A 17,008-nucleotide genomic window follows, 5' to 3' on the forward strand; every position below is an offset into this window, starting at 1 on the left:
ACACACACACACACACACACACACACACACACACACACACACACACACACACACACACACACACCTTTAAGTGCAATCTAAAAAAAATGTTACTCAACAACCAAACCTGTGATCATGTATAGTCTAATAGTCTAGTGCACTTGACAGCGTATCCTGTATTATGCACAAGTTACTTTAGTTAAAAATCCGTATCGCCCTTAAAACAAAAACAAAAGAAACGCTGCTAAATTATATAGATGCACTTTACACCTTTGTACTTTCCTTATGTATGTATGTATGTTTTTTTTTATTATTATTTTTGTAGAGGGATAGATTGATTGGGTGACATGCAGTAAAGGCCGTCAGGATCGGGAGTCGATCCCACGGCACACTGCCAGACTGGATTACCAGCCAAGGTGCCTGGACCACTGAGCCATGGCCCAGGTGCCTGGACCACTGAGCTACGGCCCAGCCAAGGTGCCTGGACCACTGAGCCACGGCCCAGGTGTATGTATGTTAGCCAAGGTGCCTGGACCGCTGAGCCACGGCCCAGGTGTATGTATGTTTTCAAATGATTTTTTCCTAATGTAAGGTACTGTTTGCTCGTTTTGTTTTTATGTGGGGGCTGTGGAGGAGAATTAGAATTTTTGCTAATTCCATTGTATTTACATTGAATTTATGTAATGTCCATTAATTTGCATTGTCTCGATTAAATAAACAAATTAAGTAAAGTAAAGTAAAGTGATTCCGTGTCAGTGAGCTTGTAGATATGCTATTTTTGTATAAGGTGTAACAATAAACATCTTGAAACTTGAATACGTGTACGTACGAATAAGTGCTCAGGGTTTATACATTTGCATCAATGAAATGTTCTTACCAGTCACTTGGCTCAGGCTGTTGATGAGCACGGTCCTGACACAGTCAGAGTCCACTGCCGTCATCACTAGAACCTGCAGCAACAACCACAACATACACACAATCGCACATGCACTAATGTGTGTGTTGTTCCATTTGTAAAATATATATATATATTATATATTTTGGGGGATAATGTTCCCCCCCAGATAGATAGATTATCAAGATAGATAGATAGATAGATAGATAATCAAGATAGATAGATCATCAAGATAGATAGATAATCAAGATATATAGATAATCAAGATAGATAGATAATCAAGATAGATAGATAGATAGATAGGGATGCTGCGGTGCAAGCGGTTAACAGACTTACGTCTCTTCATATAAGGTTAATAATACATACTTTGCCCTGTGAGTTCTGTCCCGTCCTGTTGCGTAGCCACACAGTCAGCTGTTCCTGCAGCTCCAGGGCTTTGGGACAGGGCTCCTGGTTCCTCTGGCTGAGGTAGAGGACCACCTGGAGCCTCCTCACCAGCTGGTCCACCCTCTGTCCTCCTGCACATGCCTCAGCTACCTTGGGCAGGTACTCTGGAGACGAGGCCAGCACAGAGGGAGAAAATGTATTGTCACGCTATCGGGAGAATCCTTGTATTTCCATATTTCATCCTTGTTGTTTTCATAAACGCATCTTCTTCGTATGACAGTGTGGTGCAAGGGACAGTTTTGAATCGGTTTTGAAACTTTTCAACGACATGCCCAAAATAATAGGGATGCCAGATTGGAACAAAAGAGGGATAAATGGGGAACTACTGTCTGTCTGTATGTATGTAACAGCATGTTTAGAAGGAATATGAGCACCTTCACCTGGCCGGCAAAGGTGTGATTTTCTGGCAGGATACCCCAGGTATCACATTAGTAAATTGTGGAATACATTTGTGAAAATTATCATAAAAAAGCGTGACGTTTGTCTCAAAATGATTCAACAGGAAAAAGGAATGCCAAATGCAGATTTACAATTCACATGCACAATTGAGGATTTACAAATGGTATTTTAGGATAAACGCACACACAAATCTATTTGTTTTTGTAAAAATACAAAATACATTTGTAAATCATGGAAAAACATTTGCAAATCATAGAAAAACATTTGCAAATCATAGAAAAACATTTGCAAATCTTGTAAACACATTTGTAAATCTTGGAAACACATTTGTAAATCATGGAATATTTGTGAATACTTTCGAGACATATTTCTCCCCATACCTGGGATCATGCATACTGCATTGTCTTTCACACGGTACACTACTGGTGTTTGTGGGCTAGTAAATATGAAGTTTCAATATGTATTTCTCATGTAAAAACACAATTTGACTGCATCTACATCTTGAATACATAACCGGAATCCTTGTTTTTTTGCGCTGAATATTTAACCAATCAAATGTATTATAACACAAGAGCTTGTACTATTCTATGTCCTCTGAGTTTCCTTGACACCTTTAAAGGCTGAAACATACTCCATGCAAACACCTGGCCCAGCCAGACAAAAGCGCATCGGTGGTTAACCACCTTAACATGCACTCTCGTGCACTCTCGTGCACTGGTGGAGGAAATAAACCCACGTACAGAACCTTGTTAGTTACATTTGAAACTACAGACAGCTTTAATATGAGCCTGTGAACTCTTGGGTACTCATGTCGTGGTGGGTTACAATGTGATACTGACCCAGAGCAGTGTTCAGGTCACATTTCAGCAGCACATCCTTGACCATCACCAGCACATGTATCAGAGCCACTTGGCTGAACAGCACCTCCTGATCTGCTATGCAACAACAGATCACAACACGGGTGTATTAACCACGTAAAGACAGCACAACAGATCATTTTAAATGCTGGAAATTGGAAATAGAGTCCAAAGGGAAGCATGCACATCCAGAAATAAATGTGTACAGGTGCTGGAGTCTGGACAACAATACGTACACTGGAGAGAAGAAGGGGAAGTCTGTACAACTCCCAGTAGAAAGTTTATTAACGACAATATTTCAACCCAAACAAGTCTTTATTAGGTCTGACACCAACATGCAATAGGCATGCTACTCTATATACCAGAAGGTTTTGCCCTCTGCTTCTGTGTAGCACTTTCTTTTCTCAAATGCTGGAAATTCAAATGTGAATGCGGTAAAGAACGCCTCATTTACAGTAAACAACACAGACTAGCTGTTCACCGTGTCCCTGTGTCCTGCCGAATTCCTTCTCCTGCTGTTTGAGGAGGAATCGCGTTTGCTCCGGGTCCAGGCTGCTGAAGTCTCCCCTGTAGCCGAGCCCCAGCTCCTTGGCGCTGGACAGACAGGGATGGGCGAAGGCCAGCAGCTCACAGTAAGCATGCCACTGGCTCGCTGCAAGGAACACGAGTCGTCGTATCAGGTCAAGATACTGAAGCAATGCGTGTATAGAACCAAAATGGAGAGTTATACAGTCATACATTCAGCACCTTATGAAGCTACCTTTGCAATGCTATCCGTGACTATACAATAATAATGCTTTCCAATTCTGACTAATAATACATTTTACATTTTAGGCCCCACTAGTGAAAAAAATCACACCCGTGTGAACTGAGTGGTGTAAGGTCTTATATAGACTGATCAGCTGTGGTCTGACGTAATGTCTGACGTAATGAAATCACAACCATGTGAACTGGGTGACCATAGCAACCGTGCTCATTTGGTACGAACAGACAGACACGTAAACTAACAAAGCCAGTCGTAGGAGTGGTTTACACCACTCAAAAATGGTTGTGATGTGAGTTGGTTCAAAGTTTATGAATTATGTTATTAGTGAATGTTAGGTCATGACTTACATTGTTGTGTAATAGGCCCCGACACCCTGATCAAGTTGAGACTAAGAGCAACTGCTGTTACTGCACGTATGCAGCCAATAAACAACGACTATTGCGCAGCAAAATGGAAATGGTGCTAGACCATGGCATGCACCAGCGCCACATTCAGGAAAAATAAATAAATAGACCAGGATTCACCTAATTGTGCAGGAACATTCAGACCCAAATGACCTCCCCCCCGGCACCTACGATCAACATGCTTTGTGATTTACATGCATTGCGAAGCATTGTGAGCTTGTAGATTAACCATTTCAAACACAATGTCAGGCCTCAACTCCTACAATTCCAAGTGCTTGTCATACTGTATAGACCAATTTGGGTCTCCCATTAGCCAATTTTAATATAGAGACAATTTTAAAATAACAGACAGACAATGTGAACATATATTTACATAGCGGTATATCCTAGCAAAGAATCCTGTTAATTTGTGCTATGGATCGATGCTGCAGCTCAATGCGTTTGTTTTACCTTTAGTCTGGACCTTCACAATTCGGCTGTCTTGTTTGTCGTGTTGACTGGAAGAAGGACTTCCTCTGGTAGCGGTCCCTGTGACAACACCACTCATATATGCAGTCCGGACATCTAGCGCTGGCTTCTGCTCTGGCTGTGATGTTGTCTGCTGTTCTGCATGTGGTACTACTCTCACACACACACACACACACACACACACACTATTTGTATTTGTCTTTTTTCTTTTGTCTCCCAATTTAGTCTTTATGCCAATTCCCCATTCCCTGTGTATTCTAGTCCCTAGAACTTTACCCCTGCACCACCCTGAGTGCCAAAACAATACAGATTTGTTGATGTATAGACAGATAGTCCAATGATGTGCACCCGAATTTGAATTTTGTGAACTATTGCCATTGACTGGAATTGTTTTCATTACCTGAGGTGTTAGTGTAATGCTGAGGTAATTCAGAGACAGGGGCACTCTGCTGTGATCTAAGCATCATGAAGGTGGATAGAGGGTCCACGTCCTTCTTTGGTGGACGTTTGGACACCAGGAGAATACCGCGATGGTCTCCGTCACTGGATATGAATGTAGCAGAGGCGCCGTCTTGCTCTCGTTTGCCGTCGTCTTTACTCTTGGGTCTGCCCAAGTTGCCGGGAGTCTCATCAAGAGTGGGGTAAGAGTTTGTGAGTGCCGAAGCACTCCCTCTAACGCCACGTCCTTCCGTGTCAGAGACAGCAGCCGAAGATACCGAGGTTCCAGCGCGTGCTGAGAAGCCGTTTGGCGAAGCCTCAACACACGCCGAGTCTTTTTGACCAGGGGAGACGCACATAGGAACTCCAGAGATGGAGGCGGACGTCCCAGAAAGCTCCATCTGAGAGGGAGTAGTATGTGTAGTATTCTTCAGGATGGACTTCAGGATCACTTTGACCTCACAGACTGGAAGAGAAGCTGCTGGGCACAGAGATAAAGAGGAGGAACATTTGCGGAAAATAGATTTTTGCTGTAACAATCTCTCACAACAATCTCATGAGACAATAATAAATAATCTTCAGACAATAAAGCCAGTCCTTACTGCTGTCCTCTTCAAAGACTCTCAGAATGTCTGTGGAAAAGGAAGAAAAAAATAATATATCAATCCCAGAATGAAGCATGTGTGAACATTCTGCGAATATGGGAGAACATTCTGCGAAAACAGCTGATCTACAAGCTCATAATGTGTTGCAATGCAACATGTTGTTAGCTTGTAGATCAGCTATTTTTTTGAGACTAGAGGGAAAAAAAAGAAAGGGCCAAATATATGGGGATTTAGGTGGGATACATCTAAAATAAATTGCAGAGGGGTTGATACAATACTGTACTGTACTGTACTGTACTTTGGACATGAAATAAGAGAACTGACTGTACTCACATTCGATCTGCTGAGACGTCAATATTGTAAAGTCTTCAACTTTGTCCTCCTCAGTGTGGGGACACGGTGAGGTCATTGTCTCTATGAAGTCAGCGGAGGTGGTCAAACGCATCTCTGGGACTCCTGTCAGAATCTGGGCCCCAAAGTCCAGTTTGTCTCCAATACTAAATGATCTTTCTTCACTGATCTTGAACGTACTCATGGCCTCAGTTAGGGGCTGAAATTGAACAGCCACTTCTTGTAGCCAGGGCTCTGGTAGAAAATACAGAAGTTTGAGTTTGTAGTAGTGGTGACATAATAATATTTAACACTATACAGCGGGATGTGAGTTTCACTCTAAATGGGTCTAGTAGTGTGTAAGAAATCATTCAAAACTCAGATTGGAGGGGGGGGGTATCAAAGATGGTCCTCAATACTTTCTGCTGAGATCGTTTGTTAAGCACATATGACCCGTACTGTCCATATGCTGGGGAAAACTTCTAATGGAAATAGCAGATCTACAATCTCTATTCATTATTTCAGCGAATGTATTTAGTATAGTAGAAAAACTGAAGGGGGCCTTGCATAGACCCCCAGGGCACTCCAGTGACAGTCAAATAAGTAATAGAGTTTAAGTGGTTAATGAATTAATGAGTACATTAGTACATTACTCAATATCTTTTTCATCAAACGTAATGGACTTTGGATAAATACAGTGAGTCAAAAAGCACATTTGTGACCAGGTCTAGCAAAATGGTCCTCATCTCGCCTATAATGAAAAGGCAGAAAATCTAAAATAAACTTGATTTTCTTTTTTTTGTGATTTTAATTTTTTTTCATATTAACACAGTTTGAATGTTGAAGAAGGTTTTCATTCCAACAGATTATTGATCTGGGCAAATTAAATGTATACATTTATAAGTCAAAGTAGGCTAGCCAGCTCTACGTGTTGAAATGTTGTGAACATTCAAAGGGGATTTTCTCAGCTTTGGGTAAAACGGCACAATCATTTTAAAATGGTCATATCTCCTTCAAATATTTTCCAATTTCATTGAATGATACATCATATGAAAGCTTACATTCTGTACTTTAATAATCTGTAAAAAACTGAAAAATTACTCTGGTCGAGATGAGGGCCTATTTGCCAGACCCGGTCACATTTTTGCTAATAATTATCTCACACCTCTGTGACCACAAAAATGTGCAAGTGAAAGAATACACTCCATTCTTAAAGAACTGTATTATGATGAGTGCTCCTTACAATTGGCAAATAGCACAGGGTCTCATGTCTGCTTAAAACAGTGTGACAAGTTGACAACATTCAGCCAGTACCTGCCAAGAGAAATCCAAGCACATTTGTTTGGTGCTTCTCTGCCTTCCAGAGCGCTAGCTCCATCTCCTCTCGATCCCTCTCCGCCACCAGGTAACTTCACAACAAACATAAACATGCAACAGCTTACTGTACATGAGGGCTATACTCCTTGAGGCCATGCCAGGGGATTGTTCTTTAATCAACAATGTTTTATTGCAGGATCTTGCGGTGACAAGCATGTTGACCTCCGAAGTTGTAAATTGATATCTCAGTGCTTAACTTTGCTACCATATCTAATCTATTTGCGGTGTTGTGTGCACAGGGTGACCTGGAACCAGTGGTGGAAAGTAACTAAGTACATTTACTTAAGTACTGTACTTAAGCACAATATTGAGTTATTTGTACTTTACTTGAGTATTTCCAATTTCCAGTACTTCTACTTCTACTCCACTACATCTCAAGAGACAAATATTGTATTTTACAATTATTTGAAAACTTTAGTTACTTTGAAGATTTTGATAATTATTACAAAACCACATCAGCCCTATATACATTTCGGCCATTTGAAAATAGCAGATCTACAAGCTCACAATGCGACGCATTTCAAAGGACTTGTTATACATTTGAAAACTTGTGAAATGGGGCATTCTACATAATGAATACCTTTTACTTTTGGTACTTTTAAGTACATTTTGATACCAATACTTTTGTACTTTTACTCAAGTACATTTTGAATTCAGAACTATTGATACTTTTACCTTAAGTAGAGAATGTGAGTACTTTTTCCACCACTGCTAATCTATTTGCGGTGTTGTGTGCACACAGGAGGGTGACCTGGAACTTACCTTCTAGAGACTGGCGATAACGGCTCCACAGGGAGCTGAGAGGCACAGAGCCAGAGCTGGGTTAGACGGCTCTTGGGTGTGGGTGTCAGAGTTACGCTCAGCTCCAGGTCGGTAGGAAGCAGCAGGTGCCCTTTACAGTGACATCAGATTGTTTGACTGAAACGTGTATTCACAGTATGTATGTAGAATGGGTACATTTCAAACGACAGCACAAGTCAATACAAAAACTGCTACGAGACTCAGGGTCCTCCATTTTCAATTCATCATAATTTATCTACATCTTTGATGTATTTACAAACTGAACTCCCTGGGCAACCAGTGACCTCCAGGAAAGTCTGGATGGCATCCGAGGAAGGTCGGTGACGCTGGAGAGACAGCTGACCTCCAGGAAAGTCTGGCAGGGCAACAGGGGTTAGCAACCTCTGTTGCAGCACTCGCAAGAGGGCACCACGCACTCTACAGACCGTACAAATGAGCAATACCCCAGAGTCTCCCGAGAGGAGGGGAGGAAGAGAGATTCGATAGGACAGATTCAACGACAACAACTATGACAAGTGACACAGACGCAGAGAAAGCTCCCTCGACTCAAATACACCAGAGTAAGGCCAAGTGTGGACAAGGACGGACACATGCACACCGCACAGACGAACAGTCTGGTGAGACATAGGAGGAAACTAGGCAGGAGGCAAACCATAGTCCTAGAGACCTCCCAGTGCCTGATGTCCCCCAAGAACACACAAGGCAGAGAGAGCTTCCTACTAGTTCTGGCAGGGGAGAAAGGACAGTGGGCGGGTCCGCGGGGGGGTGCCCTGGGCGCGGTGGTTGCTGAGGTGTGGTCAGCACTGGTTTGCTGCACCTGGCCGGCAGGTTTCGAACCACAGCCTGTTGGCCGGGGGTGGCTCGCCCTCCCGGTGCTGATTGCGCCTCGGTGATGGCTGCGTGTGGGGTGCCCCTCCGTGGACTTGTCTATAGCTGGAAGCCTGGAGGAGAGGAGCAGTGACTTGGCCAATCACTGCTGACCCGCCAACTGGAGAGTGTAGTGGTTGAGGGTTGAAACACTCTAAGAAGGTTGGAGACCACCTGATGACCTCTCCTCCAGGCCAAGGCATCCAGAAATGGATTATATTCGCATCTTTTATGTATTTACAAACATACAGTTGAATAAAGTAAAAAAAATCACACCCGTGTGAAGTGAGGGGCGCTAATATATTAATATATATAAGTCCAACTCAAACATTAAATTATCTTTATTGTTAATGGCATTTAATGTTTGTGTTAGGGACAAGATGACGTACATTTTCTCATCATTGTCAATGGCGTTTTTAAAACAAACATTGAACTAAAAACAAACATTAAACTTTGACTTTTTTTTGTACAGGGGCCAGTTTCGAATTGCAGCCGTCCGTAGGTGCTCTTTGAGAGCGGTTTTGAAGAAGTCTAGATATTCACATGTCTTAATGGCTGTTGGTAGGGCGTTCCACATTTTAGTGGCATTGGAGCTAAATTAATCTAATCACACGTGAGCAGAGGCTAATATTGTATTAAATGAGATGAAGAGGTTGCGCATCAGTGGACTCCTAGCCGAAACGTGTAAGCGTGGACTCCTAGACCCAAATCCAGTATACATCAAAAAGTAGGAATTAAAATAATTCCAAAAAGGTAGCACATCCAAAATGTTTAAAATAAATGGCGGACAAAGTACTCGCATTTCCATTTCTTTATCGGCACACACTATGAGCCTTTATCAGAGCATGTTGTATTGATGGCCATTGAATAGACTGACTGAATAACACAATAGAGAGATGGCATGAAGCACCCTGCTATATGCTTTCTGTACCTGCTGACTGGGGATCCAATTGATCTTCATGCATCATGCAGTCAGTGGTGGCTCCCTTAAGCACCTCAAACTGGGATATCTCCCCATCCAGTGATGTAAGGGACGGAGAAACTGAAAGACATTTTTTTTCGTCCTTTAATTTGGTTCATTATTTTATTCATGGTTGAAAAAGGAACAGTTATTTTTATTTTGTTGCTACCTCTGCTCTGCCTCCCATGTAAAGCATCTTTGGGTACTCAGAAAAGCGCTATATAAGTTTGAGATATTATTATTATTATTATTATCATCCCATGAAACTCACCCTTATGAAGCATGTCAAGGACTGAAGATTGCTCCACGTTCGGTTCCGGAGCCACACTCACAACGCTGCATATGTCTTTTAAGTGGTTGAAGATCTCAGCCTTCAATGTGAAGGTGTGCAATTCAACGGGCAACAGTAGAGACTGCAGAGGAAACGGAAGGTCATGAAGGAAAGCCATAGATAACCAAATCATTTGCCTTTTTTCTCTTCCCTCTTGGTTACCTCGTCAGTTGTCAGTGGCCCAAACTCCTCCTTGATGTGTGAACAGGTGTGAGAGTTCTTGTTGTCCACATTTGGAGGGCTTTCGTAAGGCGCGCAGTGCCTGAGAGGACAGTAACCCGTTACATACATTAACAGTTTGGCAAAAGGAGAACTGCAAGCAGTGAAGGGGACATAATAGGCCATGTATGATCTGTACTGATCACCTGAATATGATGTCCTCAGACAGCTTGGCTCCAGTGGAGCTGAGCAGAGGGTCAGAGACAGGGAGGGTCCTTAGCCTGGACAGTTTGGCTTTCATTGTGGGCATGCATGTATGTCTCTTAAATTGCGTCAGGTAATCCACAAGCATTATGTCTTCTGGCAACAGGAGATCTTGGAAAATGTAATCAGTTTATGACCTTTCAAAACATATTTATTCAGTGTGACCAAATATATTTTTTAGAAGCATTAGTAAGCAGTTTTGTGACCAATAACTAACCCTCATTGTGATGTCTGGAGCGCATTTCGTTGACTATGCTTTTGCAGTAGGATTCCCGACAGAGATTACCATTGATTTGTGTGTGTTCCATGAGCCAAAATGCCTCCAGATTCTCCTGGGAGTCAGGGTTGGAACTGGGTACCACGTCTTCTGAATCTCCATTCAAATGGTGCACAGTGACACTCAGTCTGGAATAGAAAACCTCGAATTAGAAACTTGCTGTGCTAGGATGTTAGCCATGGAACCAACTGACATGAATATTTTTGAACTATTTCACCTGCTGGCTGCTGGAAAGACAGTGTCAAGTAAAGTGGACAGTAATTCAGTTTCTCATTTTGGACCAAAGATGAAAATACCTTTCTAAACACTCATTCGCTGGTACCATCCTTCCCAACTCCTGTAGTACAGATCCACTGACCAAGAGTTTACAAGTGGAGATCACATTTCCTACCCAGGACATCAAGTGAACGATTAGAATGGGTGAATATATCAAGAATTATCCATCAGCAATCACTCACACAACATACAGTACGTGAGTGTAATGCAGTATGGTCTAACATGGCTAATTTAAAACCGTTAGTACAGCCATAACAGCCTACAGGTGGAATGGATGGGTGTTTGTTTGCTGAACGGACAGTAGTGCTAGAAATGGAAATGTATATACCTTACTGCACTTTCCCCGTTTACCTACCGGTACTTGCATTACATCCAAGAGGTGGAAATAAAGCTGATTTGGTAATATTAGTAAACCATAAATCTCAGAACTTGGGGGATGGGTGGCTCAGTTTGCACAAGTATTATACATTTAAAATGCACAGTGATTGTACCCACCTCTGATCCATGGAGTCCTGTAAGTGACATAAGAGAGGATACCAGCATGAGGGTAAAGGTGTCCTTCACCAGGGTGGTACGGCATTGGCAGTGCCAGCAAGTTCATTGTCACCTTGATACGGGTAGTTTCCTGAAGTCCACATAGTGATGATAGTGGTATCAACGATGATGATTCAAGATTAGACATAAAACAATGTGTTTTTCTAAGGTTTACAGATCGACTCACCTCACAGACATAGTCCAGTGCTTTATATTTGATAGCAGAGAACCTTTTTCTGGAGACGTATCTTTCATTCTCTGACCTAAAGTAGACACACACCCTTTATTTAACCAGGGTAAAACCGCATTAAGATTTTCATCTCTTCTTCAAGTGGGCCCTGGCCAAGAAGGCAGCATATGGCCTACTACTAGTAATAGTACTAGTAACAACATTAAAACAAACAAATGAAAACAAGATAATAAATATAAGTGCAATAAAGCATGCAGCAAAGCCACATCGAAGATATTGAAGTTATGAAGCTTAAAGTTAATGTATCTGTCTGAAATATAGTCACATTTCATAAACATGTATTAAAAAGTACCCTACATGTGACATGCCATGAAACATATTTTTGTTATTTATTTTGTATGCATTTCTATTATTTCGAATTGTTTGAAACCATTACATGACAATATATTAAATAACTTTAACTATTTACTTCACAACAAACCTGGTAGCTAGCTAAGTTGTCGTCCGGTGGTGTCGCGCGCCGAAAATAGCAAATCTACAAACTACAACACATCGCATCCGCAATGCGTGGTGAGCTGGTAAATCTGCTATTTTAGCCAAACGTTGGCCTCAATGCCACTAGTGGCTGCATTACGAATGTTTGCTCTTGGTCTGGTGGTTATATTATTTAATAAAACCTCATTGGAACAGAAGAACTAATAGGCTACAAACATATTTGAGCCGTAAGTAACTTACATGACTGTAGTTCACTCAGGTGTTACTGTTTTGAAGAACAGTCAGACAAAGTAATAACACTAATGATGCTTTGGCCTGGTGTAGACAGTGGTAGGGGAGGGCATATATCTATGGGGGAGGGAGGGAGGGAGGGGTGACGGGGATACATCATCCCATTGTCCAGAAGGACGGTCACGCTGTGATTGGCTAAATGCTTATGTTATACCTCGTAGTACGACGGTGTCGCTTGCCAAATGAAGAACCTACAATGGTGAGTTACTTTGGGGAGTCACGCATTTTATGATTTAGCTAAATCGTCTACTACAATAATAGATTCTAAAAGGTCAGAAAAAACTACTCATCATTAGCCAGGCGGCCCAGCCAGGCCCATTAGCCAGGTATTTGGAAATTACATGTTATCGTCTGTCTTTCTGGCACTGATGTGCACACAGACGACCACAAGGTGGCAATATTTTACCAAGATATTTCAGATCTGTCAGTACTAGTCAGTGAGGGAGTCAATAAACACTGACTGTGCCAAGTCAATTATTTCTGTCCCAGTTTAAAGTATCATATTCTATAATACAATCAAATGAGACAAATATCTGAGGGTTTAATATGATCGGATTAGAATAGGCTACACTAGGTGGTGACTATTACAAGTCCTGAACAACAGAGCAACACAGAAAAAGAAAGGACAAGAAATGGATTATGTTCTGTACTGAAATTCAAAGATGGTGTGAATGAACAGAGAATGTGTGTGTGTGTGTGTGTGTGTGTGTGTGTGTGTGTGTGTGTGTGTGTGTGTGTGTGTGTGTGTGTGTGTGTGTGTGTGTGTGTGTGTGTGTGTGTGTGTGTGTGTGTGCGTGTGCGCGTGTGTGTATGTGTGTCAGTTAGAAAATTACTTATGAATGCATTTTTAAAGGTGTAGCCTTTAAGAGATCTTATTCATATGCTTTTGAGGTAGGCCTAATTCTGGTCTTATGGTTTCATGTTCTACTCGCAACCGTTCAGTTGCAAGGAGTTGCATGGTGAATCATTGGTGCGGTTTGGGCCTTAGACAACATCAAGTGATGAGTGATGATCTCCTGGAATGTTTTTACTAGGCTATTTTTTTTGTGTATCATGAAAAATCTGGTCACACTTGAGTGAGGACCAGAGAGAGAACCAGAGTGGATTCACACCAACATGGGACTGTCGGCACCTAAAGAGCTCTAATGAAAGTAGCATATACTCCCTGTCTATCTCCAGACTCTCCAACATGCCACCACCATACAATACCACCACTGCAACACACAGACACATACTGTAGGCCTTCTCTGTACTACTATCTGAGAGGCAAGTGAAAAAAAACATACAGTGAGTAGCCTATATTTACTGAGAGGTTAATGTATTATTTTAGGTTTCAGCACATAATTTATTAAAATCATCAGGCAAATTTAACTATATAATGAGTGAAAGTGTGAAATTAGCCATTCTGCTTATTTGAGTACTTTTACATATTGTACTGTTGTATATTTTGATACCAATACTTTAACTTAAGTACAATTTTGAATCCAAGACTTTTACTTGCAACAGAATTTCAGTTTTCTATATTGTGGTATACTTTTCAAATCTACTTCCACCACTGGTACATACACGGAAACACCTCAAGGTTATTGAAAATCCCCAAATGACAGCTGAGTAGCCTACTTAGCATAAATGGAGCTTCTCTCTCATTGAAGTGACTATCAAGTTGCACACGAGAGGCAGTGGCCAAAACAGTTTAACTTAAATGACGGAGATCAGCAAGAATCAGAAAAGCTACAACACAGAAATCCCGATAGCTGTAAAGTCCTGTTTTGCCACATGAACCATAGTGTTCCTAGTGGGCATGTATAATAAAATATACAAACATTTGGCTAAAATAGGCAAACTTTTGGTTAAAATAGCTGATTGACAGTACAAGCTCACAGTGTTTGAGTTTGTGGATCGGCCATTTCCACTATTGACGTACAACAGACGAACAGAGTAGCCTACATAGAGAGAATAACAAATGGAGCCAAATGGATGGTTGATATACTGATGATATATCGTTCATACCTATTAATAGCTCATAGCATAACCAGGCCAAAGGGCCAAGAAAGACCCAAATCTTATTTGGTTTTTGGTACTTTATTTCCAATCCCTGTGCGTTATATATAGGTACTACTAGCCTACCTGTTTATTCATATTTTATTATTCGGTACAGTGAGTGAATATAAATCCATCCATCCATCCACCGCAAAATGGTGGTATATTTGTAGGGCTTGTTTGTTTGTGTGTGCCTCAATAGAGCGGGGCGGTAGAGTATCTGCCATCTGCTTTCCGGTTGTGGTGGGCCGGTCTGGGCCAAATGTCAGGGCCGAATTTTTGACCCAGTCCAGCCCTGCCATCCATCCATTAATCCATCTACAATAGACAAGTAAGGGTCCATTTGCTTCCATTTATAAACTCTTGGAGGAGTTCCACATTGATAAATCGACACTGAGGAGTTTACTGTGTATAGCAAACAAAACAAAACAACCAGCTGAGCTTTCGTTACCTCAAACATGATTTTCAAGTTTATTTTGTGGGACAGGCGATTTTTTTTCAGCATCAACAACTGCATTGTTATGGGCACGACACCGGATCCTATTACCTCAAATCACAGTAACCTGCAGTGACAGGACTGCATGGACAATGGCCTGGCTTCAGACTTCTGTCCTTTCTCTGGAGAGGGTGTGAAACGAGACACTACGTGGTCACTGGTCACACCACCGCCCGAAATATGTTGTCAAAGAAAGGTTACACTACTGTGCACTCCTTCAGTATTTAGCCACACAGATGTGTACACATGCACGGGCACACACACACACGCACGCACGCACGCACACACACGCGCACACACACACACACACACACACACACACACACACACACACACGTGTCATCTGAAACCAATGTATTTAGGTCACTTGCATTATTGTAGTTTCTGTCCTCACAGTACAAATATAAAGATGCATGCATTCCCTTGCCTTCCCCTCATATTAGGTTTCTTCTCAGTCTGAAATGTACGTTTCGGTCCAAGTGCCTCAAAGGGGCCAAACGTAATGAACAGTGCTCACTTCTGGGGTTTCATCCAAGCCAGGGTTACACTTGAAAGTTTTTGCAACAAATTTCACGGACGGATAGCCTACCGCAGAGTTGTGCAGGTTCTGCTTTGTCTCACTTACAGACAGTAATAAATTACACCAACACAATACATAATTTCCCTTTTTATTGCTGCTACACCAACATTGCTTTCTCCAGTCACTGAAGAGAAATACCAGATACTGGAAAGTGGAAATACATTTACTGTACTGTAGCATTACAAATAAAACAGCATATTGAAATATTGACTTGTGTGATGATGTATAATACACATTTCATAACTTGACATAAAAACATTTTTTTTAATTTTTCTTATTTCTTAATGTTTTCTGAGCTCAATTGCACCCAAAAAACCTGAACTTTTAACATTCAGTAGATTTTCTGTGGTCTGGGGTTTTCTGACTCAAACAAGTGCTCTGAATTGCCTGTGGACTGTGAGGTAAGAGTCCACAAATCCCATATATGACAATTTGCCAGCCGATATCACTGTTGAGGGATTTTGCCTGCTTTCATTGCAGCTGAAAAGGCTTCAGAACACACAGGGAAAACCCCAGACCCCAGAAAATCCACTGAATGTTCAAAGTTCAGGTTGTGTGGATGTAATTGAGGTCATAAAACCTAAAAGAAAAATGAAAAATAAATGAAAATGAATGTCATGAAACCTTTAAATGATTCATTACCAAACAGCCAGGCAGGCATATTATTCTCTACAGAAGCTTGTTTGTACATTCAATTCTTGACTCATTTTCTCAGACCTCATTGTCAATGTCCTCCTGAACACATATGCCTGTGTGATTCTTGTCAAAGAGGACAATGATGATGGTAAGCATCGCCTTTCTTTCACTGAATTATAATATTTTCTTAGTGACACATTCAAAGATACAGAGTAGAGATACATATGAGACTGAGGAGAGAGAATCCAAGGAACAAGTTGATCTCCGGCCACCAGAGGTATATTATGTGCATGGCTCGAGACTGACAGCAGAACTCCTGAGTGTTAATTGAACTCTGATAGTGTGCGGATGATCGCTTGCTGGTCCCTTTTTACACCTGTACACTCTCAGATGTAAAGGATCGATAGATAACTTTCACCCACTAGATGTCGCATTTTTACAACACCTCTATTACAACATTATTTCCCTGCCACCTCTATAAGGCACCAATCATGTAGTCTGCAGCATTGATGGCTGCCTTACAAGAATAGATTTTAAGGTAAAAAACAATGACCACTTACCAAAACAACAAACACAATGGATAAGGGCGGCCGTCACTTTACAGCTTAAAGAGGGAGTGCCACAATTTTTGTATTTTTCCAGTTTTTCATGTGTCTATGAGGTGACAGTACTTCATTAGACATCCTTTTATGTGCAATGGTGTATTAACTTTGTATTTAGGGTTTCTTCCTGGAGGCTGAACCCTTGACAGTCAAACGGGCCAATGAAATAAACAGTAATATATAGTGACATCACACTATCAGCCCCTCCCCTAACCCCTCCCCGTTTATCATACAACTACAGCT

The 17,008-nt window shown here is 41.5% G+C and overlaps 1 protein-coding gene across 1 annotated transcript in view; it reads right to left on the reverse strand.

The window, feature by feature from the left end:
- Positions 1-12,444, reverse strand: part of shoc1 (shortage in chiasmata 1) — a 31,073-nt gene extending 18,629 nt beyond the window's left edge. The window contains exons 1-19 of the mRNA XM_079515915.1: positions 12,361-12,444; positions 11,623-11,716; positions 11,397-11,526; positions 10,922-11,012; positions 10,566-10,753; positions 10,291-10,459; positions 10,088-10,187; positions 9,866-10,007; positions 9,565-9,675; positions 7,728-7,857; positions 6,903-6,997; positions 5,592-5,843; positions 5,256-5,285; positions 4,616-5,134; positions 4,198-4,365; positions 3,059-3,229; positions 2,560-2,655; positions 1,241-1,425; positions 857-929 (exon numbers count right to left, since the gene is read on the reverse strand). Of these exons, the coding sequence (XP_079372041.1) occupies positions 857-929; positions 1,241-1,425; positions 2,560-2,655; positions 3,059-3,229; positions 4,198-4,365; positions 4,616-5,134; positions 5,256-5,285; positions 5,592-5,843; positions 6,903-6,997; positions 7,728-7,857; positions 9,565-9,675; positions 9,866-10,007; positions 10,088-10,187; positions 10,291-10,459; positions 10,566-10,753; positions 10,922-11,012; positions 11,397-11,526; positions 11,623-11,716; positions 12,361-12,362 (2,746 nt within the window). The 5' untranslated portion in view covers positions 12,363-12,444. The remainder of the gene's footprint in view (positions 1-856; positions 930-1,240; positions 1,426-2,559; positions 2,656-3,058; positions 3,230-4,197; positions 4,366-4,615; positions 5,135-5,255; positions 5,286-5,591; positions 5,844-6,902; positions 6,998-7,727; positions 7,858-9,564; positions 9,676-9,865; positions 10,008-10,087; positions 10,188-10,290; positions 10,460-10,565; positions 10,754-10,921; positions 11,013-11,396; positions 11,527-11,622; positions 11,717-12,360) is intronic.
- Positions 12,445-17,008: the final 4,564 nt, after the last annotated feature.

Source organism: Electrona antarctica, assembly GCF_951216825.1.
Source record: "Electrona antarctica genome assembly, chromosome: 12".
Taxonomy (NCBI): Eukaryota; Metazoa; Chordata; class Actinopteri; order Myctophiformes; family Myctophidae; genus Electrona; species Electrona antarctica.